This window comes from Thunnus maccoyii, chromosome 23 (genome assembly GCF_910596095.1).
Source record: "Thunnus maccoyii chromosome 23, fThuMac1.1, whole genome shotgun sequence".
Taxonomy (NCBI): domain Eukaryota; kingdom Metazoa; phylum Chordata; class Actinopteri; order Scombriformes; family Scombridae; genus Thunnus; species Thunnus maccoyii.
In genome coordinates, this window is record NC_056555.1 from 13305216 (window position 1) to 13331286 (window position 26071).

Consider the following 26071-nt stretch of genomic DNA (forward strand, 5'->3'; position numbering starts at 1 on the left):
TTGAGTTTCTGTGTTTTCTACAGAGCATTTTTTAAGATATCACATCTTGAACTTATAATCTCAGCACAAATGTCTTTACATTGGACCACTTCAACTTCACCAGCTAAAAAAATGTCCACACTCCTCAAAAGTTTAGGACTTCCATACATTTTACCTCCATGCTATTAATATTTTATTTGCATTTGTGACCTCTGACCTATAGCTGCCACCTATTGTGCACAGTACATCCATGTATATTAGAATACGGACCTGTTATATTACATTTTCTGTTGAATGAGATGCAACACCAGAGTCACCGAGACACTTTAAGTATTTTTAAAAAAGAGATCCTGATTCTTACAGACTTGTTTCAGTGTGCAGTTAGATGCAATAACAGCCTCTGGCCCAGATGAAGGCAGAGCAGCTTCTCTCTACTGAGAGAAACATTTGTGCAACATTTCGACCAAAATAGTCCTGGTCTCCACCGCAAAGCGAGAGGGCAGCCTTCACACACACACACACACACACACACAGACACACACACGCAGACATACACACACACTGCATTTCACCACTGTCATGAAATAAGCCCATTCTGTAAGTAGACTGTGACAACGGAAACATTGTGGGGACAAAACGTCTACAAGTTCAAACGGAGCAAAGTCCAAACCCAGTGGAGAAGTTTAAAGTTTCTCACATTGACTTCAGATGTTTATAACCTGTTCAGAGCGCAAGTTTTACTCAACAGTGGTCAAGTTCAAAACTGTGTATTAAGTCCAGTAAAGCTCCACTTATCAAACTCATCAGGATACAGATGTTAGAGTCAAAAAACTGTCAGAAAAGATTAAATGACATATAATAACAACCATATAGGACTAGAATTAATTTGTATATCACAGAAAAATCATTGTTACGTTGTAGTCACAACTCTTAAATCCCCGTCTACAATATTTCTATGATATCCCTGCAGCATTTGTGTACTTATCCCCTCTCTTTCAAAACTTCATTATAAAATCTTTATATTTCTTACCTGCTCTGGTTTGCTTGAATCCAGTTGTTGCTCAGCTGTCCAAGAAAAGTTTCTCCTCCCACCATCCGAAGCGCACAAGCCCCGAAAAGTGTGACTCTGTCCGGCTGGTAAACTACAGACAGATCGGTGTTGTTCCCCGCAGCAGCCTGCAGCGCAGCGCTCACAAGTTTGACGCCTATTTTGACACAATAAACGCCCTTCCTTTTGTTGCTCGATCACCTTCACGCACAGATACTGCACGAAAGTCCTTGTCTGAGTCACAAAAAGTTGATTTATTGGAATACACAGAAGTATAACGAAGCCTGCGGCGATCCGTGGACCTGTCAGCCACCAAAAAAAAAGTCCCCTCTTGTCATGTAAGAACGCAAGCATGAGCTGAAAAATCAGTGGCACACGCTCCTATTGTGTACGTGTGTGTGTGCGCTGTGTCCTCAGCAACAGGTGTCAGAAATAAAGTGAGATTTCTTCACAGCCATCACAAGTTTCCAAAGGCTCTCCAACTAATTACGCACGCAGAGGGAGAGAGAGAGGGAGAGAGGGGGGGGAGGAGGAGGAGGAGAAGGAGGAGGGAGGGTTATCTCCAAAGTTTTACGCGTCGAGGAACACGAGCGAGAAGTTTGAGCCGAGTGAAACAAAAGAGCCCTGAAGTTCACTCTCTGTTTGTGTGTGAGCCGTCTGACTGCTCTGCTCTGCTCCGATGTGGAAACTGCCCGCCTGCACACCGCTGCGAGAGAGAGAGAGAGAGAGAAAGAGAGAGAGAGAAATAGAGAAGGAGAGAGAGAGAAAGTGTATGGTTTTACGCAGAAACAGGAGGAGAGAAAAGTGTGTCTCTCGATCATTACCAGATAAGAGGGGATGAATCATGGGTGCAAAACACATGTCAGGAGTGGGATTTGAACCCACGCCTCCATTTGGAGACCAGAAGTCCCTTTGCTCAGGAAGGATTCAAGCCTTGAGTCTGGCGCCTTAGACCGCTCGGCCATCCTGACAACTGATGGTGGTAAAAGTCAGTGACGAGTTCACAAAACTCAGTTAGCTGTAGTTTTATAATTAGTTTAATCCCTTTCTGTCTAACATCTAAAACATGTCAGACTTATTTTATTCCTACACGGTGTGACAATCAGATTAATGCAGCTCACCTGTGCAGCTACTTTTGTCGGTTAATTAAAATATAGGGTATCAGTCTGTCTTAAAACAACAGTAAAGGTGCTCAAATGAACATTGAAACAGGTTTTTCCTCGCTGTAATCATTCCTCCTGTTCATACTGAGAAAAGATCACCTCCAAATGAACTTTTAATATATAAGTGATGAGGAACAAAACTGTATTTAAAAGTTTATCTGAAAAGAGGCTTGAGATGTCTGAGTTAGTCAAATAAAGTTGATATCTTCCACAGTCGTTTTTAGTAAAGATTTCCCCTGTTTTGTGTGTGTCTGACAAACAGGGTTTCCTTGTGTAGTTGCAGTGGAAGTATGGTAACAAAAAGAGGGACTTTGGCACTAAAAAGACAGTAAAAACTAGTGACTAATGTGGACGACTGGCTGGCTGAAGCTTCATATTAGCTTCAAATAAACTTTAAATAGATTTTTGCACAGAGGAAGGACTGCGGATTTTATCCCCCATCACTTACATTGAAAGTGCATTATGAAAGGATCCCTTAATGGTCAGTATGAACAGGAGGGATGATTATAGCAAAAAAATGTCATTTGGGCACTTTACTATCGTTTTAAGACTTGATAAATTGTGAAACTATCCTTTATCCTCTGTTCCTTCATGATTTATTCAAGGAGAAACCTGCGTAATAAAACTACAAGGATGAAACTTGCAGGTAAACATTTTGTCAGGAGTGGGATTTGAACCCACGCCTCCATGTGGAGACCAGAAGTCCCTTTGCTCAGGAAGGATTCAAGCCTTGAGTCTGGCGCCTTAGACCGCTCGGCCATCCTGACAACTGACAGAAAGAAAAATGTAACAGATGATTTGTGAATTTCACCCCACATCAAGCATCTGTCTCTGCCTTTCACTTGCAGTTTGATTTATGTTTATTAAAAGTTGTCAAGATTTTTTTTTTCCCCTTTGCAACATTAAATGATTTCGCAACAGTGCTGACAGAATCATAACTCAGCTATCAGCTCAGCCAAGCTGCTTCACGTTGCCTCCAAACTTATATTAATGCTAATAATCACCTTAACATAGCTCACCTGTGCAGTTGACCTTGCACTGTGACTTTTACACAGTTCAGATTGGAGACTACTACATGTACATACATGTTCAGGGGGTAACTCGTCTTACATATGTTTAATCATTTAACTGGGATGAATCTTGCAGGTAAAACCTCTGTCAGGAGTGGGATTTGAACCCACGCCTCCATGTGGAGACCAGAAGTCCCTTTTGCTCAGGAAGGAGTCATCCCTTGAGTCTGGCGCCTTAGACCGCTCGGCCATCCTGACAACTGACATTTTGAGGTCAACGACATTGCTTTGTGGTTTTCACGTAGAATTCTCCGCCAGCTTTGGTTGCATTACAGTGAAAACGTCTTCTTAACGCGGTCTGACTGTGAACCCTAATCTGTCTATTCCTCCCTCTCTCGTGTCGGGACACGGCAGCTTGGGAGAAATTTTCTCTAAAAAGTCACACAAATGGCCAGATGAAGGAGGAAAAAAAAAAAAAAAAGAAGAGGAAAATGTCATCAGTGTTGCTGGATGTTTGGACTGTCAGTGGCTAACAGCTTATTTTAGCAGCTCCACTCCTCTCACATTGTTTTTATTTCCTCTCAAAAGTTTTTCCTACTGCTCACTGCCTCCTTCTGTCCCTTCCATCTCGCCAGCTCTCTCCGCCCGCCCCTCATTTTCCCATTCATCCCAACTACAGGACAGTAATTAGTTTACTTCACAAACCATTTATTAGAGACAATAAAGCAAAATCTGAATGCAAAAAATAAAAATATCCCAAAACCAACAAGAAACGAGATTACGCCACCAAACCGCACTGAGATCATGAATTATTTAGCTTGAGAATATGTAATATACCCTGAATGTGTGTTTTAATTTGAGCTGCTGTTTGTTTTGCTCTCAGCCCTCCCTCCCTCCTTCTTCTCCCTCTGTTTCTCTTTCTCTCCATCACTCTCTCTTTCTTTTTCTTTTCAGTCATGTGTGATGTGATGTGTGATGATTGAAACCACATCGTCTCAAAGCCAAAGCAAGCCCTCCCCACTTCCTCTGCAGTCACTCACTTTTTATTTCTCCTCCCGGTTCCTCATGTGTCTCAGCCCTCCACTATATATATAACATATATACTCTATATATGGAGAGACAGGCTACACCGTATGTAGATACTTTTAACTACACACACGTGCACACAAACATATATTATCTCAAGGACATCTATGTTTTTTGTGCTGTAAATCACCAGTATCAGTGGGATCTTATCGACACTGGATCTCTGCAAACAGAGGTGTGTGTGTGTGTGTGTGAGACAGAAAAAACCCAAAACAGGCTAACTCATGAGAAAATCATTGCACAAAGTCTAAAACACAAGTACGTATGGATAAGAAAAGTTTCCAAAGTACAGTCTCTTGCGTGGAAACCTCCACCCATATACAGTATAGTGCATACCTCATATGCTTAATGCTTATTATCATAGTATGTTTTTGCAGTTAGTGTAGAAGAAGTCAACGTCGTTTTCTGTTTTGTACAAGATTATTGCGACAACACTGTCAATTAAGCTACCATTTAGTTTATAAAATGCCAGAAAAATGCCACTCACAATTTCCCAGAGCCCAAGTTTGCTTGTTTTGTCCAACCAACAGTCCAAACCCCAAAAATTATTCAATTTACAATTATATAAAACCAGAAAAAGCAACAAATCCTCACATTTGAGAAGGAGAAACCAAGTCATGTTTGGCGTTTTTGCTTGATGCATGGAATAATTTGGATTATACTGATTATCACAACTGTTGCAGACTAATTTTCTTTAAATCCACTAATTGACTACTTGACTTTTTTCAGCTCTAGAAAAAGCAAAAATGTTTCTGAAGTGTCCCTGAAGCTGTTTTTCACCATCATTCCTCGCCGTGAGCCACTCCCAAACATCCTTTGCACAATGCATTTTGAGAGTCCTTGAGCAGCAGACGCAAAAATCAAGGAATTTAGTTTGCATACCGACGTCTTTCAGTATTCTTAAGTTTGTCACTTTTCTGGAATGAACTCACTACAAACTCAAAATATGATCAATGTTAGTACGTGGTCTGGAATTGGGACACGACTCAGGATTTGATTTTAAGCTTGCAAGTGAATCCAGCTGTTATTCAACTTCAGTCAAATAGCTAAAAAAGATATATATGATGCAGAAATTACATTTAAAAAAGACATTTTTAAGCCTATATTTGTTCTACTCTCTGCTTTCTGTCACGCTGATTGGGCAAAATCAAGGCTGGAGCTTATTGTAAGACTTGAAACTGAAAGGACGTCTCCATCTTAGATGAGGTTTTTGTGGGAATATTGTACATATGAACTTCTTTGATGAATATTTTTGATGTTTTAACATGTAACATGCACTTACTGCGTGTTCTGAAACTGTGTCACACGCAGCTCAAAGAGAATCGGAGCTACAGAAGAGTTACAGCAGAGACAAGAAGATGAATGATGTCTGGTGCTCAGTGGGTTGTGTCTCCACTCTTTCCTATCTATCTCTCCCTCCCTCTCTCTCTCTCTCTCCATCACATAAATCAGGGAGTCATACATGCGTTTCTCTTTCCCTCCGCCTCTTTCTCGCTCTGTCCATTCCTTCTGTCTCCCTCCACTGGCTTTTATTAGGACAGTAGATGGAGAAAGCAGAACCGATCCTCCACGCAAACCCAGGTACGGACACACGGGCAGACGCAAAGCGTTGCCATATGTGACGGTAAACACCAGCACATATGCTACATTTACAGACTGTCAAGGAGTCGGCTCTCGGTGTGTTTGATATGTTTTATTGTGTGAAAAACAGAACAGCTCTAAAAACCTGATGCTGGTTTGATCCTTGCTTGGGAAATTCTTCACAGGGGAGGTTAAAGGTCAGGTCAGGGTGGAGGTTCAAGGTTAGCGGAGCCGGGTGGGGCCTTTAAACCCGGGTTTTCTAGTTGAATGAGTCTCACAATTCATTACGCCAAGCTGCTGCCATATGCAAGTTCCAAAAGGAAGTGTGTATGTGGGGCACTTTCCACACAGTCGACTCCTCTGTGTCATTAATCATCTTCGTTCACCCTCTTTCTGGCCTAAAATGTTTCCTTCATTCTTCTATTTGGCACCAAAAAAACAGTTAAAGTTACTAAACACGTCAAGTTTAAACTGTGCGTAGCATAAATCTGATTTGAGTCCAGGTTATTGGGAAACACTTCACTTTGGGATGAGTCGTTGGTCATTTCAAACAGTAGTAATGATGTGGCTAGTGTGTGGTGCAGAACTGGAACAGGATGGGGCCTCTTTGAAGGATACTGGTCTAGATAGGGAAGCCTTGGGTATGGAATAATGTCATTATTGTGGGAGGGTAGGAAAATAAACCACTGGTGACAAGATAAGAGACGCAGTTTAGTCTGCATGTGAAAGGGGGAGATAGTGAGAGAGAAGGAAAGGGAAGGTCAGAGAAGTTAAGGACAGATTTTTCTGTATCATTTGCCCTTAAACTGGATTTATAATTGACGTAAGGGGTTAATGGGAGTCCCACAGGCCACAGACAAATCCAGTCCCAGTTCTACGTGCTTTCTCCGTAGCTGCCTTTGCCCCGACGTGTGGCTACATTTTCAAGGAAGCAACATCAGCTACAGCGTGTAGGTACAGACATGTATTAAGACATATAGAAATACTCTGCTTGGAACAATATTGTGTGTCTGATGTTTTTCCACAAAAAATGGCATCTCCTCTTTCTCCCTCATTAAAAAATCCAAAATCTATGAATATGCAAATAAATTTCGATTGTAAATTTTAACTGCCAGACACAAAATGTCTCCTACTTCACTGTAAAGTCCATGTGCACAGGAGGCTTCCAAAGTTTCCAAATCACACTCGTGTAAGTTGAATATTGGACCACGATTGGCTCCAAACTAGTTGTGATGTCACAAATCATGCTTGTAGGCCCGCCCCTTAAAATTGGATTTTCAATGAGCACAAAGAAACTTTCCACTTTCAGCAGATGAATGTGAAAACAACCTTCTAGTGTCAAACTCTGCACAGTGAAGCTCAAACATCCAACTGTAGGAACAAGAAGAAAAACATATTTTTGAGTGGAGGAGGACTTGAGTGAAGAAGTATAAATGACAGTCATCTTCAAAACATAACAAACATTATACCATCTGCAAAACATGTTTTACTTATTGTTACTTCACTTGCATGTTTGAGCTTCACTGTGCAGAATGATGTGTGTGCAGAGTTTGACACCAGAAGGCTGTTTTCACTTTCATCTGCTGAAAGTGGAAAGTTTCTCTGAGTTTAAGGGGTGTAAATACGAACATACTAGTCTGGGAGCCAATCATGGTCCAGTATGCAACTGGAAACTTGAAGCCTCCAGTGCACAAACACGGAGAATGGACTTGTCAGTGAGGTATGAGACATCTTGTATCATCTTTTTTGGGGAAAAAACCATATCAAAAATTATTATTCAAAGCACAGTACTTGTATATTTCCTAAAACATGTCTGGAATCTTTAACAAAATTTTCCACTGTGCAAGGGACAGTGTGAGTGAGAGAATAAAGGAATTGGTACAAAATGTCAGGATGTGCAACAGTGTTCACCTGTCAAATATCTGAGACAGACAAACATAGACAGAATTCTTCCATAACGAGGTAAAGATAAATCCATATTTTATTTTATTCCATTCTTTCATTCCGATTTTCAATCCACAGCAAAGTCAAGGTGAGTCCCTGTCATCACCGTTCAATGACAAAACATTATAAAACAGACAACAAGATACTGGATTTACACTTGCTCATATCTGACGGAGTTTCATTCCAAAGTGAGATTCCTACTATTTATACAATGTTACACAAACCCTGAAACCTTGGTAACATTCAAACAGCCTGCACTGAACGTCAGGTGACGATTCCTTCTCCTAAAATTGATGTTGTGGAATGAAACTCCTCCTTTACACCCATGGGGCTCGGAGCTGTTATAAGACAGTGCTTAGAGGCTGGAAAACTCTTTTTTTTCCCTCTTAAAGGTCAGATCTGGGTGTAAAATCAGATTTGAGTGTTCAGCGTAAATCCCTGTCTTCAGGCTCTGTGTCCACTTATTTCTTTTTTAGGAAGCAGAGCTAAACAGTTGCACGTGGGCAGCTTCACTCATGGTTTCAGCACTTACTGTGACTATAAAAACTTGTTAGAGTAGCTTTTGCTTTAAGTTGAAACAATTTGAACCTCTAAGCACTCCGTGCTCTAAGCGTTTTAAATCATGCTAAGGCTGTCAGTGCTGTGGGAAACATGCATCAGAGTGTCATTTCCACTGTAAACAACAAGAACAAGAAACTGATTTGGAGGAAAATGCTCCTGGTGGACACAGAGCCTCATGTAGGTGCAATATATACGTTCCCAATAACAGTCTCCCGCTTGTGGAACAAATCTGTGGTTACTTGCATCACAAAAAAAAAAGATTTGGACACATTATGTAATATACTAAACAATGGATGACAATATTTTCAATTAAACCAGACTAGTGTTTTATATATATATATATTACCAAAAGCAAAAAAATATATAATTTTTTTTTAATATCCCCTCCCTCCCAAAAAAGAAAGAAAACAAAAACAACAGATGTTTCAATGAGGGGAAATGAGCAAGTTCAGATTTGTCCTTTGTTAATTTTAAAGGGATTGTCACAAAAGGGATTTTGTAATTTCAGCATGGACACCGTAACTGAACGTTTTTTTCTCAGGTTAAAAAGAAACACAAGACATCTACACTGGTATATTTTAATAAAGGGAGTATTGCGAGATTTACCGTCTGTGCATTTCAACAGCAATGGGAAAACATTAGATGAAAGTGTCACATTCCCAAGACAAAAAAAAAAAAAAAAGTGTTTCTGTTTATTAGACTTCTCTCTTTACAATTTACACAACTATCTGGAGATTACTGCTGATAGAATCTGCAAGTTTGGGACGTTTCATACCTCAGATGCCTGAAATAAAAGAAACACAAGAAATGGGGGGGAAAAAAAAGAAAGTAAGAGTTAAAAAGATAGCAGCAAATGATGTAAAGAACCAAAGGCAGCTGAAATAAACACACATTGTATCTGAACCAATCCAATAATGTGGCAACAGCGTGTAAATCTGGCATCAGAAACAACCTGGCAACTCACTTTTATACAGTTCGAAAATATTTTTTCCCCCAATAAAATACATCAAGTTACAAGTCCAACTGCTGATTGCCTAGAAGGACACAAGATGGCCGCTCTGAAGTGTCACAGATGGTGAGTGCAGTGAAGGCTTCTTCTGTTTTGGAATAGTTAGGAAAATAAGTATTAAAAGTCTCAAAAACATCAACTATTTCCAATGAACTTGCATGCCAACAAAGCACTTTGAACTCAAAACTGAACAGCAGTGCCGTCAGCTGGTGCCGTTCATTCAAATTATGGCGACTAAAGACACTGTGAAAGAATGTTTTTTTTTAATAACAACTCGATTTTTTTTGTCGATCCTCGAAGGGAAATTCTCCTTTTGCTTATTTGAAAATGAGAGAAGAGCAGGTAACAGAAGGGAAAAAAGAAATCTTCTTCATCTTCATATCTGACGCTGTGATCTTATTTGCGTATCAGGAGATTTCGGCAGCGGACTGGAGGCTTCTGATGATGCTGCGTGTTAAATGTTTTGCGAGTCTGCATGCTTTTTTTTTTTCTGACTTTGTGTGCTTGTGAATCATATATACGTAAGCTTATTTATGTGGGTGTGTTTGCTTGTGTGTGTGTGTGCGAGCGTCAGCAGCTGTCCTCCAGGGCGTTGACGACCTGTTCCAAAATGTCGGGGCATCGGTCGGCGATCTGCTGCAGGACCTGATTGGCGTACTCCTGTAGCTCCGCCCCCTCCCTCTCACACAGCGCTAACTCCGCCTCCAACTGAGAGAGAGAGAAAGAAGAGAGGGATTTTTACCATTTTGTAAACCAACATATTGTTATACAACCAACATGGTAAAATGGAATTTAAAGACATCAGATTTGCTTTCTTGATGAGAGTTAGATGAGAAGATTGATACTACTCTCATATCTGTCCGTTAAATATGAAGCCGTGAAGTTACCTGGCTGAGAAATAGTCCAGCACATAACCTCCTGTCATGTCATTCCATTTTTGTACAAATTAATCAAACAAGATGTTACGTTACATCTGCTTTGCAGGCACTGGTAGGCAGATTTTCTTGCCTCAACAGAGCCAGGCTAGCTGTTTCCCCCTGTTTCCAGTCTCTATGCTAAGCTAAGCTAACGTCTCCCGGTTCCAGCTTCATATTCAGACAGACAGATATGAAAGTGGTATCAGTCTTTTCATCTAACTCTTGGCATGAAAGCAAACAAGTGTATTTCCCTAAAAAAAAAAAAAAAAAAAATGTGGGACTATTCCTTTAAGTTGGGGAAAAAAGAAGATGATGAGAGGAGAAGAGCGATAAAAGAGATTTAAATCTGATATCAGTAAAGCACACAAGCGTAGGCTCACACTCCTCTTTTCTCCCAGCCACATGGAAGATGAAGGAGCATGTTTAAGGTGACACACGCACACACACACACACACACACACACACACACACACACACACACACACACACACACACACACACATACACACACATAGACACACATATCAGACTGCAATCTGAAAACACCACAATGTAGTTCTTTCTGCCCATAGAGAGTGGAACATTTCTCTGAGAGAGTGCTGATGTTATTTTCTTTGGCTGCAGTCGGGCTGAGACGTCAAACCTAACTGACTTAATGACCAATACATCTGTATCAATAAGAGCACCACTCAAACAGCCATGTAACACAAGCCCACATTAGCTGGTGTGTGTGTGTGTGTGTGTGTTCATATGTACATGTGTGTGTGAGGCCCGGGTCAGATATTGGCAAACATTTCCCAGTTAACCTCTTTCGCTGCTCTCATCTCTTAGCCAGCGAACCTCGGCGGCGTTTTACATCACAGAGGCTTTATTCATATGTAAAGCTGCTATAAGCAATAATACTGTTAACGATTAATGAAAATCCCCTGAAAAATAACATGTAAATATAGTTTCTATAGTTATAGTTTGGAGGCTACAAATTTCAGAAAGACTTCAATACTAAATGGGCACCCGAGCCACAATGATTAGTCGATATATAATTAATCACCAATTATTTTGATCATCGATTCATCGTTTTGAGTCACTTTTTAAGAAAAACTGCTAACATTCTCTGATTCCAGCTTCTTAAATGTGAATATTTTCTGGTTTCTTTAGTCTTCTGTGATAGTAAACTGAATATGTTTGGGCTTTAGAGTGTTTTATCAAGACATTTTAAGTTGCATCATGGGCTTGATTGACGTTTTTCACATTTTTAAGACCAAATGATTCGTTGATTAATGACTTTAATGGAGCTTGACCCATACAGTAGTAGAAATTAATAGTCATTAATAAAATATCTCAGCCTCAACCTTTTTAAAGAATCTGTTTCTCAGATGAAGTCCCTAAACTTTATGGACTACAGCAGTTATTCAGTATGTAAATAATAATCCTAATATTTTTATTTTTCAAAGGACAACTATCCAACTTAATTTACCAACGTTTACTATGTTTACGAGCATCTACCTGTATATTATTGTCTGGACGCCCCTTACGACTGCGCTTAAATACTATTTTTGAAGGAAAGAGCGAGAGTTGCTGACAAAGACGGCTGAGGACAGAATATAGATGAAGGTGAAGACAGGAAAATGAATGGAAAAGGGGGAGAAAGGAAGGGATAGAGAGAGTTACTGAGTGGATGAGGAGGTGAAGGGAAGCAATGAGGCTCGACTGCTCACCCCTCCCTGTGAATGTGTGCGTTTGTGTGTGCATAGCTTGGCATGATTTGGCCCGCTCTACAAGCCCCATTAGCATCAGACAGCAGGGAACCACCCCCCGCTACTCTCTCTCTCTCACACACACACACACACACACACACACACACACACACACACACACACACACACACACACACACACACACACACACACTGTCTCTCTTTCTAACTTTCTCTGTTTCCATCATTCTTCATGCATCTTTCTACCTCTCTGTTTTCTCATCACATCTCATTTTAACGCTGTTGCTCCCAGTTCGGTCTCCAAATGTTGTCTTTGCTGCGTTTGTGTGCTAGTGATGTTAGTCTAGCAGCAGATTTAGGATACTGATAGGATTGTGCATGATCTCAAAGAATCAAGAGGACTACATCTTTATCAGAGACCAGTTTCAGCTGCAAACAAACACTCTTAGATCTCAAAGATGCTTTAGTATTCTGACCTCTACCCTTGTCCTTAATCCCCCCCTAACAAAAACACCAGCGCCCAACGTGGGGCTCGAACCCACGACCCTGAGATTAAGAGTCTCATGCTCTACCGACTGAGCTAGCCGGGCTTGTGCAACTCAAAGCTGTACACTCAAAAAAAAGGTATGGTCGTAAATGTACACAATCAGCCAGACTTTTAGATCATTTATATGTTTCGAAGACTGCATGAAGGATTAAACTAGAGAGCCAGTTTAACATCTCCTCATGTAATCTAACAGTAATCTAGAAAATATACCATTTCCTGATTCGTTATCATTCACATTTAATGACACTCACTCATTCATAGTAATACAAATAGGAAATATGTTGTGTTCTACCAAGTTATTAAGATTTATGAATCAGTGATTTCGTAATTTCGTTTATGAGAAAAAAAAAAAAACTGCATGATGACATCTTCAGAGGTTTGAGGAACCACTACCATTTACCAGGAACGTCATGACAGACAAGACAAAGAACATTTAGAGCAGAGTGATGACCGCTGAGCACGTAGTCAAACTTTTATCATTGTCATTTTGTCATTTTATAGCCACCATCTAAAACGCCCAAATATCCTAGAATAGTCTTTTCTTCCCAGAAAAAACGACACTGTAAGTCGTAATATCAGTCGCAAAAAACAAATGTTACGTTTGAGTGACAGATGACATCTAGAAACCGTGGTAATTATGATCCGGGGAAGTTGCGCAGTTCAGATGACGTCTATATAAGGTGACAAATTTCCATATTTGGAGGAGGCGGGTGGGCTTCCCTCTTCCAACCGCGAGTGTCACATATCCAACTGCGAGTCGGGACAGTTTCTTAAAAACTGTAACTACGATTGTCGTGGTGTTTACTGTTGCCATGATGATGAAGGTTGCCTAGCTTTAAGGAAATAGAAATATTTTTCTTTCCCTAATCCCAACCAAGTGGTTTTTGTGCCTAAACCTAACCAGTCCATAACCACAGTGTTGTCAAACCATAAAACATCATTATTTTTTAACAGTGATTTGTAACCGTTTTGGAAAGTACAGACAAATGTTATCCTGCCGATAACCGCTGATAGAGGCGCCAAGTTGTGGAGTGCATGGTCAAACAAGCTATTTGGTCATTTAATTTAAAGGACTTGTTGCAAATATCCACACAGATCTGTGTGTGTGTGTGCGTGAAAGACTGACAAAGCCATCATTTCTTGTGAAGCATATCAACATATTTCCCAAATGTTAGTTTATTTGTGTTTGCGGGTGATTCAACTTAATGGCTTTGCATTTTAGTTGCAATCCCCCAGAAAAACACAGCAGTAAAGATAAGATGGTGAGACAGTTGAAGAGAGATAAAAGGTTTAGTATGTGTCGGCTGCTCTCTGACTCACACAGCCTTGACCTATAACGGGGAAAAAGACACTTTAAGTAACATTTAAAAATCAAGATTTAATAAGCGGTGCTACTGATGCTGCTTATATACTGTGCATCTCCTCCTCTGTGATTGGTATAGTGTTGATCAGGTAAATCACTAAGAAATGAAGGCTTTTATTTGGATTAATATTTGCAATGTAACTTGCGTACCAGGTAAAAACTCTTAAAATGTGATCAGACAACACGTTATATGAACTGCTTTGTTTCAAGAATACTGTCCCCTTACAGCTGTGTCTAGTTGAGTCACTACAATTTACCTGGTGAGTAAAATGTTCTCCTTAGTAATAGGAATGATTGTCAAAAATTGGGAAAAATAAGACCCAGATTGTTTTGAAAGAGATTATAATTTGGTCTTCTGGTCTCCATGTTGCTAAGCAATAAACTTCCTTTCTCCAAACCAAAAGCTTATTTATAGCCAGAATAAATTAAATATAAACAAGCTTGCTTGATACAGATTCCAGTTATGAGGTACAAGTTTATATTGTGGTTATAAGCTCCCATGGATCATGTCTCATGCAATCACAGTGTGTGGTCAGAGAGAAATGCACATGAAATAATGCATGTGGGCAGAGAGTTAGTGCCGTCAGATTCATGGCTCCTGCAAGAGTGTACAGTACGTTTTTGACTGTGTTTATGTGTGTTTATAACATTAGTGTGTGTGTGTGTGTGTGTGTGTGTGTGTGTGTGTGTGTGATACAGTGGTTTGGGTGTTTGACATGACAGGTGTGTGTTGAGTGCGCAGCATGAGTCTAAAGTGTATGTTGCAAGCTCAAGTTCTGATTTAGTGAGAGGCAGAGGGGATTGTGGGAAGCAGAAATGTGTGTGTGTGTGTGAGAGAGAGAGAGAGAGAGAGAGAGAGGGTTTGTTGAAGATGATTTTTACTGCAGCCATTAAAGCTCCATTATCGTGATGGATTATTATCTGCCTTATCGGGGGCCTGGAGACACACACACACACACACACACACACACACACACACACACACACACACACACACACACACACACACACACACACACACACACACACAAAACATTGCATTTGTGAACAAGCATGTATATGCACACACACAGGTTATCAGCATGGGAATGAGCATGAGGATAAGAGGCGTGTGTGTGTGTGTGTGTGTGTCTGTACGCCGACCCCTTGACACACATTGCAGAGTTTGAACCTCTTTACATTGGAATGCTAATGTTTTCTAAAGAAACCATAACTCAGCAGAGAGGGAGACTGAGAGATTAAGAGAGAGAGAGAGCAACAAACAGACGGATAGAGGTGGAGGCAGAGAAAGCGAGAGAGAGCACAAATATATTATCTAACCGGAGTGCATTAGCCCATCCTTGAGCAGGTCAACCGCCTGCTGCACACACACACACACACACACACACACACACACACACACACACATCTTACAAAGTTGCTCAACTAGAGATTTTCATTTATAGATTATTCTGAAGCCAGAGGGCTGTTTTTATCAGAAAACTGTGTCTGCACACTTCAGGGCAGTGAATTTTAAACAGTTCAACAACTTCACCTTGCTTTGACTGACTTAGGGGAAATTATGTTCTATGAACCATTAGAGTCCAGTCCTGCGTCTCCATAGATCAGGGCTGCACACACTGGCTGACCCACTTCCACAAATCAATTTAACAGAAATTACAGAAATAATTTAGTTACTCCTACAGTCCATTTCTGTTTTACTTGGTAACAACAAAAGTTATTTTGAGAAAAATTACTCATTATAGAGCATTTTAAAACCTGATGTGTCATTATATTATAAAACTCTGAACGCCAAAAACAGCAGAAAAGTTGTACAGAAAGTTCGATCATAAATGGAAAAGTGGGCTTGAATACTCGGATTATGAAAATGCAAAGCAGCTGTTCAGTTTGTCAGTCTGTTAGTTAGCAACAATATTTAAAAAGAAAACAAATTTCAATTAAATGTAGTGAAAATTTTGGTCATGGACAAAGGAAGAACTTTTAAGTTTAGGATGTGGATGATGCAACCATGTGAGAGGTCATAAATCCTGAATTTAAACGATGGATTCCCATACTTTCCGACATTTTGAAAATATTTAAAATTAAAATTACTCGTAGCTTTTTCGATAAATCCATACTGTTTTCTAATAGTTGCATTGCCTAAACGTTAGCCTGCAAGCAGTAAAAGTAAGGAGTGCAGGTGAAAGAGCAACTTTGCCAGGAAAGAAATGTACAACGTTAAAAAAAATACAAACTGAGGTGAAAAAGTCAACCATTAAAAAAAAAAAAAAACCCTCCAACTTCATGACAGACTTTGTTTTAGGAGGGAGTGGGTGATGGTCAGGATAGCGAGAACGACTGGAGGGCAAAGTTTGACCTAATATTCCTCGGCAATGGCATACCAAGATGCAGGAAGTAAAGATACAATCAACAAGAGATTTAAAGAAGGCACCAGACACCTCAACAGCAACACTAAGCGCTGGTAGAAACACCATTATGAGTAAGAGCAAAGGGATGAGTTATAATGGGCCTGTATGGAATATTATAATCCCTGTCACTCTGCCTGTCTCTAAATTTAATCCATTAGGTTCTAACAGGCTTACACTGTTTGTAGACGGCTTTATAAGTTGGCTTCCTGTACCGCACCAAGCCCAAAAGAGCCTGAGTCAGAAGCCATGCAACCATACATGTGTGAATGAGTATGTGTGTGTGCTCTGTCTTAGTCCAGCAATGTTGTAGTCCGGGCAGTGCGGCTAACGACACCGGCTAACGAGCTGCATTGGGAATAGATCTCGAGGACTTGTAACTAAAATTGCTCCTGCAGGACTGAAAATACTGCGCTCGTTTGGCAATAACAGCTGAATAAAAATACAAGAGAAGTGTGTGTTGTGGGCAATTCAACATAACTTGGTAATTTTATTTTAATACGTTATTTAATCAGGCAAATTGACTATATGACCATATTCATATTTACAGGCTGAGCTTCTGGGTGCAGTTAGTCAGGACCGAACACACACACACACTCACAAGGAGCTCTCTCTGTTTTCTGCCTCGGAGTAATTGTCTGGACAAGCAAAGACTAATACAAGTGAAGCTACAGAGAGAGAGAGAAGTGGGCTTGTGTACAGTATGTATGTGTATATAGTGAAACATGGATTAAACAGCTTAAAGTGGCCCTCCAGGAGCAACTATATACAAGGCTGGACTTACAGCACTAATGGCTGCAGGAATAAGCAGCAAAAACAGACTCCGGCATTGACTGTGTATAGGCGTAACCTCCCGATGGGACAATCTGAAGAGATGGAAGCAATTTTACAGCATTGAGGCTGTAGAAGAGATTTTCATGTTTGGAATACTTATTTAGATTATAAAACAAAGGAAATACAATCTTTCATCATGTAAAATGAAGCCTGAAATGCCTCTAAAAACATTTCTTTCATCAAGCATTTAGCTTATACTAAACCATGGCTAGAAAGGGTCTGAAACACTTTCTTGAAGCTACACAATTTATCACAACAGAGGTTTACTTTAATCTAAACCAAGCTGCAAAATCTGTGGACAAAAATCAAATCTGTGAGCATAACTGAGTGAAAGACAAGTTGGAGTTTGATATGGACTTCACTTGTCTTTTATGGACTGTTTTTAACAAAAAAACAACTGTTCAACTGATTTTGTTCCTTTTCATATTGTCTCATCTGACCAAAAACATCAGGAAAAATGGAAAAAGTACAATGTAAATGGTTGAATTTGTTTTCCTATCCTATAAATCATCCCATGATCCTAAATATTAACCCTAAATTTGAGATCTGCTCATTTATGGCGTACCCACACATTGGTCTCCCACCTGCCACCTGCTCATATACCGTCATCGTTTTTAAATAAAAAAAGGCAGACGTTGTAGCAAATTGTTTTCTTGCATGATATAGTAACTATACAACATGTCGTTAATTACTGTTATGGCAGCCACAGTCTCAGCAATCTTCAAATTAAATTCAGAGTTATCAGAACCAGCTCTCTTTTCAGCGAGCGAAACCTATTGAATTTTTTTCTGTTAACATAATTCTCTTTCATTGGATTTGTCCTGTGTTGTAAAAGTCACAATGATTTTATAGCTGTCTTATAATAAATTCATCCAGGCTGGCTGAGTGTCAGGAAAAGGAACTGGAATCTGTCGAAGGAAACGTCAGCCAGAGACGTGTGTGAGGCCGGACAACGACTGCCATTGTGGACTAAGAGTTAACGGGTTCACACAGGGACCAGGAAAGTATGCAAGCGGAGAGCTTGTTCCTCTGCGTTTGTGAGCATTAAAGTGTTTGTCCTTCACCTGTCACCTACTCATCGTCTCATTACAGACGACAGAGGAAGGAGAGACCGAAAGAAAGAGGATGGCAGAGATTGAAGTGGGAATTGAAGCAGCCAGAGAGAGAGAGAGAGAGAAAGAAATGGGGAAACAAACACGGGCAGCGCTGAGTGAAATCCCTACAGACAAACAAACAGACAGTGACAATAACTGAGATGGAGCCGGGAAAAAAAAGAAAGAGAGAAGGTAAGAAAGAAAAAAAGTGGGCAGAAATCAAGAAGGGGGAGGGGGCGGGGGGTGATAAAAGGAGACGGGGGGAAAGATCAAGAAAGAAAGAAAGTCAAGGACAGAAAAAAGACAAATGCATGTAAAAAGCAGCCGACTGGTAAAGCCATTAAGCCTGGATTCAATAAATCTGCATAAAAACCAGCAGTTAGTCTGTAATGGCCAACGACGGCCAGTGTGTGTGTGTGTGTGTGTGTGTGAAATGGGTACTGAGGGTCAGACATGTGTGTGTGGGTCCGTCTGACTGTCTCTCCTTTTGTCTGTAGTTGGGAGCTTGTTTGTGTGTGTGTGTGTGTGTGTGTGTGTGTGTCGTCGAGGACCTCTGCATCGTATTTAGAGAGAAAACAATCATCCTCGGAGCAGGAAGCAGAGCTGCCTAATGAAAGTCTAGAGAGACCCCAGACCACAATGCAGCACAAATGGATGGGTCTGACTCTCTGCCCTACACAACCCCCAAACCCCTCTACTCCTCCTCCTCTCCTCCTCTCTTCCATCCTCTCTCGACTTCACGTCAGTCTCACATTTTCATTTGAACACAGACACAAACGACTTTTTCCTTTTCAATACAGTATGTCAAGGTAAACGGAGACGTTTTTAAATCAAATCACGTCTTTGTAAGTACACTGCAAGTCTCTCACCCGAATGCTGACCATGAAAATGATGCATTTTAATTGTTTTTTTTTAATCTAGAAGAGACCAACAGCTTTCGATGCGTTGGCCTAATAATCAAATATTCAAGCTGTGTGGCCATGTGAGGCCTGCTCGGCGCTGTCTTGTTTGTTGTCTTTTGTCACAGGATTTTACCAGGTCGGAACTTGAGACGTGAATGTTTTTGCTTTCATGTCTCAAGTCAGGTTTCAAGTTCTCATTTTTTGTGAATTAAGTCTGACTCAAGTCTAAAGCTCTAGGGAAAGATACAAATGTGGGTAAAAACTTTAAGCATGTGCTTTTTTGCCTTCTAAAAACAAGACTCTCAATATAATTTCCATCAGCTTTAAATCATCAACATCTTCCTCGCTGACTCTCTTATGCTTCCATTATGTTTCTGTTCCTTTATTTAATATTGTGGTCATACAATTCAATAACTCAATTTAGTATTTACACAAGTTTGATTTTCGTCCATCTACTGTATGACAGCTTGCAGCTTCGATGTTAACTCTTCTCTCACCATAAGAAATTAAAACAGCACAACAGTCGTCGTAAACTGTCCTTAAAGCAGTAATTCCAGGATGTTTATCATTAGGAAACTCTCTCTCACACACACCTACATACACAGACGATCAAAATAACAATAATTATCCTTTTTTTTTTTTATCACCAGGGGTGTTTATATTCCACATCCACAGACACACACCCACACAATCAGTGCGATTGTACAATACAGAAGTTCCACTACACATTATCAGCTGTGATGTTTAAATTCCAGCTCCGCCCCATCCTGTTTTTGTATCTCCTGTCAATCAAAAAACACCCAATCAGTGACCCGGACACCGTGAGGGGTCCTCGCACAAAGTTCCCATGTCGTCTGCCAGTCTGTGAAGAGGGCATCACTTTGCCACAGGCCATAAGGTTGTACAGCTGAAAAAATAATGATTGCAACTATTTGAAACCTCAACTGTTGTATTTTTTACATGTTGTGTTTTCTTTTTTTTTGCAGAGATAACACCGACATCACATCACATATTTAACTCATTTAAAGATTTAACATTTAAAAAATGACAACTTGCATTTATAAAGACTGATAGCCACACACTCAGATTAGAGTTTTTCTTATTCGCAAAATGAAACGATCTCTATTACAGCGAGGATTTATTGATCCAATTGTGAAGTCCTCAGGGATGGTTCTTGACTCAACAGGCACCCGGCCTTGGAAACCTGTGTTGCATAATTTTTAAAATGCATGTAAGCCAAAAAGAAAGTAAGTATTCTCATCTTTATCCTTGTGAAACCTTCTATTTGGGGATCATACTGTAACAATGAGATTTTAAGTCTGTAATTGTGTGGTATTTTCCTTCATTACATTGACTTGTAGAGTTGTAAATATGTGGACTCAGTTCTCACTGAGGTTTCTCCAGTTTGAGTTGGCTCAGAAACACTCGCAATCACTCACTAGGAGCCGTTTTTGTTTTAGCAGATAGAGAGTCATGGGCTGACAATTCATACTGGATTCATAAGAGCAGCAATATAACGTCCGACTCAGCCAGTAACACTTAATACATTTTTTACAACATGAAACACACGCGAATGTGCGCACGTATAGACTAAAACGGGCCACGGACACACACACACACACACACACGCACTCTCTTGTACTTTCACGCATGCAAACACACAGTGTGTAAACTTTGTCTTGATAGCTTTTCCACATAATGGAACGTTCACACACACACACACACACACTCGCAAATATGCACATACACACAGTCAACCAGTTCTTATACCTTCACACTTCGGGCCAGAGAGAGAGACTTCCTGTGTGTGTGTGTGTGTGTATGTGTGTGTATGTGTGTGTATGTGTGTGTGTATTACGATGCCAGTTCTCTTCAGTGGTCATTAGAGACATCATTGAGCCATAATGGTTATTATTATGACTATGGCACAGAAAACGGCTCTTTTAGTAAAACCTCACTATTGGAAACTGCGTTACTTTTGTAGTTCAGCTGAGGTTAAAGACAGACATGGAAACAAACACACAGGAACAGACGACCGAATAAACATCTTCAGCAAATCCGTCCTTTCAAGACTAACAGCTCACCACCGGGCTTGGTGCTGCGCTGGCGATTTAGTTTCGGTCACAGACACCACATGTAAGGACTGACTGAATTTAACATTAGTCTAGAGCAGAGCTTTTTCAAATTCGACGAGGGAGAGACGACATGAGGCAAAGATACTTGCGTGAGGTGAAAAGGGCAGGTGCATGCTGGTGTTCTGAAAAACATCTGGAAGTTAGTTACGGCAGCTTAACCTGCTGATTTGGTTTGTTTATCAACACAGTCAGCAGTTGGTTCAGCAGCAGTGGCTGCTCATGGAGACAAAATGAAGTGAGTTTTGATACTACTATAAAGGTGAGTTTAGACAGAAAACAGAACGACTTGTGTCATTTGTGCCAATTTGACAGCCAGACTTGCTACTGTGCTAATTCATTTCTACAATAACTTTAACTCTTGTTGATTTGTAATCACTCTCACTCATATTTTATCCAACACGTTTCACAATTGCTTCCAGTAAAAGCTTCAAAAGGTCCTTTATTGGCTGTGTACTGAGTTTTCATACATAATGAAGGTAGAAGATTCACCTTTAAGGCTGTTATAATTTTAGTTAAAAAGGGAAAAACATCTGTTGTTGCAGTGGTTGCTGCTTTGCTATTGTGGGTCAACAAGTCTCTTTTCTCCACTTAAAGCTTTAGTGGCAAAATAAATGTAAACGTTTAATTGGGAATTCACATTTCAGAGGGTTAAGTATTACTAAACTCTTATTTTTTTCATGTTAATTGTCTTTATTGGATAGCAAAGAAGTTCAAAACATCGGGTTGGATGGAGGAAGATGACATGCGATAAGGGTCCAAGGTTGCATCTGGACTCAAATCATCACATGTAAGTGGTACAAACATGAAAAACTAATTCATGTCTGTAACAATATGTTGCATTGTTGTATCACTCAATACCAGACTGGAGATTCAGTAAACATGATGGATTAAAACAATTCAACGTGTGTTTGGTTCAAAAGCTGCTGGCTGATGCAGGCGCTGTGGTTCTTGTGCAGAGATGATAGCTTCTATTTTTGCCACGACGCTCGGCTTTTTGTTTTTTGTTTGTTTCGTCGTATTGTGTCGCATCGTGAAGCAAATCTTTTGTTCTGTTACATCTGCTGCTGAGTAACAACCCAAAACATGTCGAGAAAACTCCTGTGTTTTATTTTCAATTTCAAAAAATGATACTTTTATAGACATATACTCCTCTTTTTTTTTTTTGTTGCATTGGATGTGTATTGAATGTGTCAAGTTAAGTTACATCTCATCCTTAAAAAACATCTTTGGAGGTCTTTTTTTTTTTGGAATGGTGAAATTTACTTTTCAGTTTTCACAACTGTCAGTACTGTCAAACCTCCCTACAGTTGTACGATCAGTTTGGCAGCAGGGATTTCACTCAGCGGTGCCTGAACTCACTGTCGAACCTCCCTAAGATTTCTCGGTCTTAACAGTAATGCAATGAGTCTTCTGTAGTGGGAGGCAACCAGTCGATAAACCTTCTTTTAGCAGAAAGGAGAATTACATCAAATGCTGTGTTAGTGAAAAAGTTTTGAGTTGGTGACACGTTACAGAAGCACGCTGTCAGGTACATGAGCCTCCAGTGGTCATTCAAGACGGCTGCGCATTTGTGAAAATGCGAGTGCGGGATATGCAGGTTTCCATGTGTGTTTGTGTGTCTGTCCGTGTGTGCTTTACATGCTATTTTAGTATGATCCTAATGGCTTTACAGAGTGCCAGGCATTTTAACAGAGCCAGGGAGAGGCTTGTAAAACACACACACACTCACCACAAGACAGAGAAGAGAGGCTGGCACACTGGAACATGGTGGTCTGGAGGGAGTCGGTGTGAGAGCGTGTGTGTGCATTAAGAGGGTCAGCCAGGGTGATGCTGACACATGATGAAGGAAAACGAGAAACACGGGCCTGAATGAAAGCCTGGCAGTGTGAGTCTGTGATTGTGTGTAGGCAGGGTCGGGGTCTAAAGCAGACACATGGCGCCAAGTGGCATTGCGTGGGTATGGGTGGGTTTGGACAGAGAGAAGGAGGGAGAGGCAGAGAGATTCAAATTGTGATGTTGTTACGGGAAACATTTCACCAAAAACAGAGTAAAAATAAATAGCTAAACTAGCTCTCATATGTACACTGACATGGAGCGAGGTAATGGTAAAGGGGGACCTCTGAAAGACGGGAAGGTCAACTTAGGAGAAAGAAAAAACAAAGGAGAGAAGAAGAAGTGGAGAGAGTGATGGCAGAAATAGAAGAGAGAGTGACAAAAAGATAAAAGAATGAGAGGAGAGAAAGAGAGAGTTTTAACTGAAGGCCAAACCTCAGAATGAAAAAGTGTCCTTATTGCTCTGCACATATTGTAATAAACTGTGTTTTTTCCATCCAATTTTGACCAAACAGTTGAATTAGCATTCTTTTAAATAAAACTGTTTGGCTTTAATTTTAGAGAGAAACTTAAAAAAAAAAAAGTATTTATGTAAATCCTCAAACAATTACTGAATCTTGTTTTTATCTCTGGAGCCTAATAAACTTGAAAAAAATGGAAATATCCAGCGTTTTTTTTTTTAATTAGTTTACCACTAGCTGTGTATACTTTTGTTTGCAAATTCAAAGTCATACAGATTTGTGAATTTGAATTTCCTACTTTCCATGCCTTCATTAGTTTCATTCACTTCCATGCAAGTTGCAGAACCTTACAACTTACTTGATAGGATAGATGGTCTGTCACAGTTAACGTATTGGCTCATGTAACATAAGGTTGTGATGTGTTGCTTGTATTGCAGTGCAGGCTTCTCAGAATCAGTCTGCACCAAACAAGTGCTTTATATCATGCAGGAAAGTGTCTAAAAATGTATTTTAACACTGTAGCGTGCGGAAAACAGCACCAAACAATTTTTGCATACCTTAAAATGGTTAACAGTAATGTAAAGTGTATGTGATTTGTGGTAAATTGGTTAGTATGGTCTTTTAAGACCCCCACCCCCCTGTCCTCAGTTAGAAATTTGGCTTGGATGTGGCCGTGAGCTCAGTTTGGTTTAAATGTTTTTAATATTTTCAAATGTTTTTTAAATATAAGTTTGGTGGGATAGAAATAGTGCAGACTACTTGGCTATCTAAAAGCATTCAGTCTTGTTAGATAAGCTTTCACAGCAGCCCACATAATCAGGTTTAATTCAAAGTATGTTTTTCTTTTGAAAATGTGGATCTCTGGCCGCCGGACCGCAGAATACCATCTGCATTTTCTTTTTGGTGAAAACAGGCCGCTGATGAAAAATACCTATGGTAATTGTATGTCCGTGAAAGTCACCCGGATCATTTCTCTGTGCCTTTAATGTACGCAGTGATTAAATAACAACTTCATTCGGAATATTCAAAGTTTATTTAAAGTGACACCATACCACGCAGCGCCATATCTGAAGCACTCATGCTAAACAGAGACATTTCCCAGCATTAAGACATACAATAGGGCTTTCATGAGGACTGTAGGAAACTAGTCCTGCTGTACCTAACCACACACTCTGTCACATAGCTGCGCGAGTGTGTGTGTGTGTGCATGTCTAGAGTTACCATTTTTCAATGTATACCACATGTAGCAACCATGTATTGCCTGATATGTTTTCAATATGGAGAAAAAGACAGAGAGAGAGAGAGAGACAGGGGAAGCCAAGAAATTTTAAAATTTAATAATGTACTGTTTATATCAAATATATACAAAAACAACTGGTTACCATGACAATGGGGCGACAACTAAGTGAGCAGGTTAGCCAATCTTTCCTCAACTTTCTCTATAAGCCTCACCTTTTCTTTCTCTATCCTCGTTTTCTTTTCTCTCCTCCCTCTCTCAGATGACAACTTTTTCAACAGTAAAATAAATAACACTCTTCTCTCCCCTCCAGGCTCCGTATATGAACCAACTCTCCTCACGCTGCCAAATGTTTGAAGCCGAGTTTACTCGCCGTTAAATAAAACGTCTGAAACACTATTTGTTCCGCAGCCAGGTGCTTGTCGCCAGGTGACCCGCTGAAGTAAATCTTTTCAATAATGTCAAAAGCAGCGCCAAAAACCTGCCAGGCCAACCAGTGTGGGCCATACTCCTACACACACACACATCCACACAGTTACACACACACACACACAGCAAGAGGAGTCACACAAACTCTAACATGTCACATACACATACAAACACACACACACTCAGTGGCTAGTTTTAGGGATTGATAAATGAGGAGTGACAAAATGCCCTCATTTTTTCCACATTTTTCAAAATAGATCACATTCACGCTCTCTCACACACACACACACGCGCACACACACACATGCACGCACAGTAACTGAGGACTGACAAATGTCTTCACTTGCGTGTTTTTTTCCTCCTCATCTTTCACACAAGTACAAACACAAATACAAACAAACGGTCTCACCTGTTCCTGCGTCATGCTGCGCAGCTGCGTCTGCCAGGAGGCGGAGTCAGAACGGTGATAGGCGGGGGGCGGGGCGAAGTCCTGCAATATTATAGGGTCTCGCTCCTGACACAGTGAAGTCAGGTGACTGATGTACAGCTTCAGTTTACTGCGATTCTGATTGAGATCCAGGAGAGGAGAGAGAATCTGAAGGAAGGAAGGAAGGAGAGTGGAAAATGAGAAGACAGGGATTTTATTAAATTTTATTACACAATATAACAACCAAAAAAAGCTCAATACTGCTCATGATAACTGTTGATTTTTGCAGGAAAACAAGTCACAAAAACAGATGTTGCATGCGTGATCTAAACCACAAAGTTTCATCAGAGACCAAGAGAGAAAATGTGGCAGACTAAGAGAGACTTCAAGCT

General features: G+C 40.3%; 2 protein-coding genes and 4 non-coding genes across 9 annotated transcripts in view; all 6 read right to left on the bottom strand.

Moving 5' to 3' along the window:
- Nucleotides 1-1090, bottom strand: part of wnt5b (wingless-type MMTV integration site family, member 5b) — an 84161-nt gene extending 83071 nt beyond the window's left edge. Inside the window, exon 1 of the mRNA XM_042402982.1 lies at nt 1010-1090. The gene's annotated coding sequence lies outside the window, so the exon portion shown is untranslated. The remainder of the gene's footprint in view (nt 1-1009) is intronic.
- Nucleotides 1091-1887: 797 nt separating this feature from the next.
- trnal-caa lies at nt 1888-1998 on the bottom strand. Its single transcript has 2 exons — nt 1961-1998; nt 1888-1933 (listed from the first exon to the last, which is right to left on the bottom strand). It is a non-coding gene; the product is annotated as a tRNA-Leu (tRNA).
- An 848-nt stretch (nt 1999-2846) lies between these two features.
- trnal-caa lies at nt 2847-2957 on the bottom strand. The gene is made up of 2 exons: nt 2920-2957; nt 2847-2892 (listed from the first exon to the last, which is right to left on the bottom strand). It is a non-coding gene; the product is annotated as a tRNA-Leu (tRNA).
- Nucleotides 2958-3346: 389 nt separating this feature from the next.
- On the bottom strand, nt 3347-3458 carry trnal-caa. Its single transcript has 2 exons — nt 3421-3458; nt 3347-3392 (listed from the first exon to the last, which is right to left on the bottom strand). It is a non-coding gene; the product is annotated as a tRNA-Leu (tRNA).
- Nucleotides 3459-7830: 4372 nt separating this feature from the next.
- LOC121890551 (ELKS/Rab6-interacting/CAST family member 1-like) overlaps nt 7831-26071 on the bottom strand; it is a 139249-nt gene continuing 121008 nt past the window's right edge. For all 4 annotated transcript variants that reach the window (XM_042402950.1, XM_042402949.1, XM_042402952.1 and 1 more), the window contains 2 exons: nt 25662-25847; nt 7831-10089 (listed from right to left, as the gene is read on the bottom strand). In XM_042402950.1, the coding sequence (XP_042258884.1) occupies nt 9952-10089; nt 25662-25847 (324 nt within the window). In that variant the 3' untranslated portion in view covers nt 7831-9951. The remainder of the gene's footprint in view (nt 10090-25661; nt 25848-26071) is intronic.
- Nucleotides 12530-12602, bottom strand: trnak-cuu. The gene has a single exon. It is a non-coding gene; the product is annotated as a tRNA-Lys (tRNA).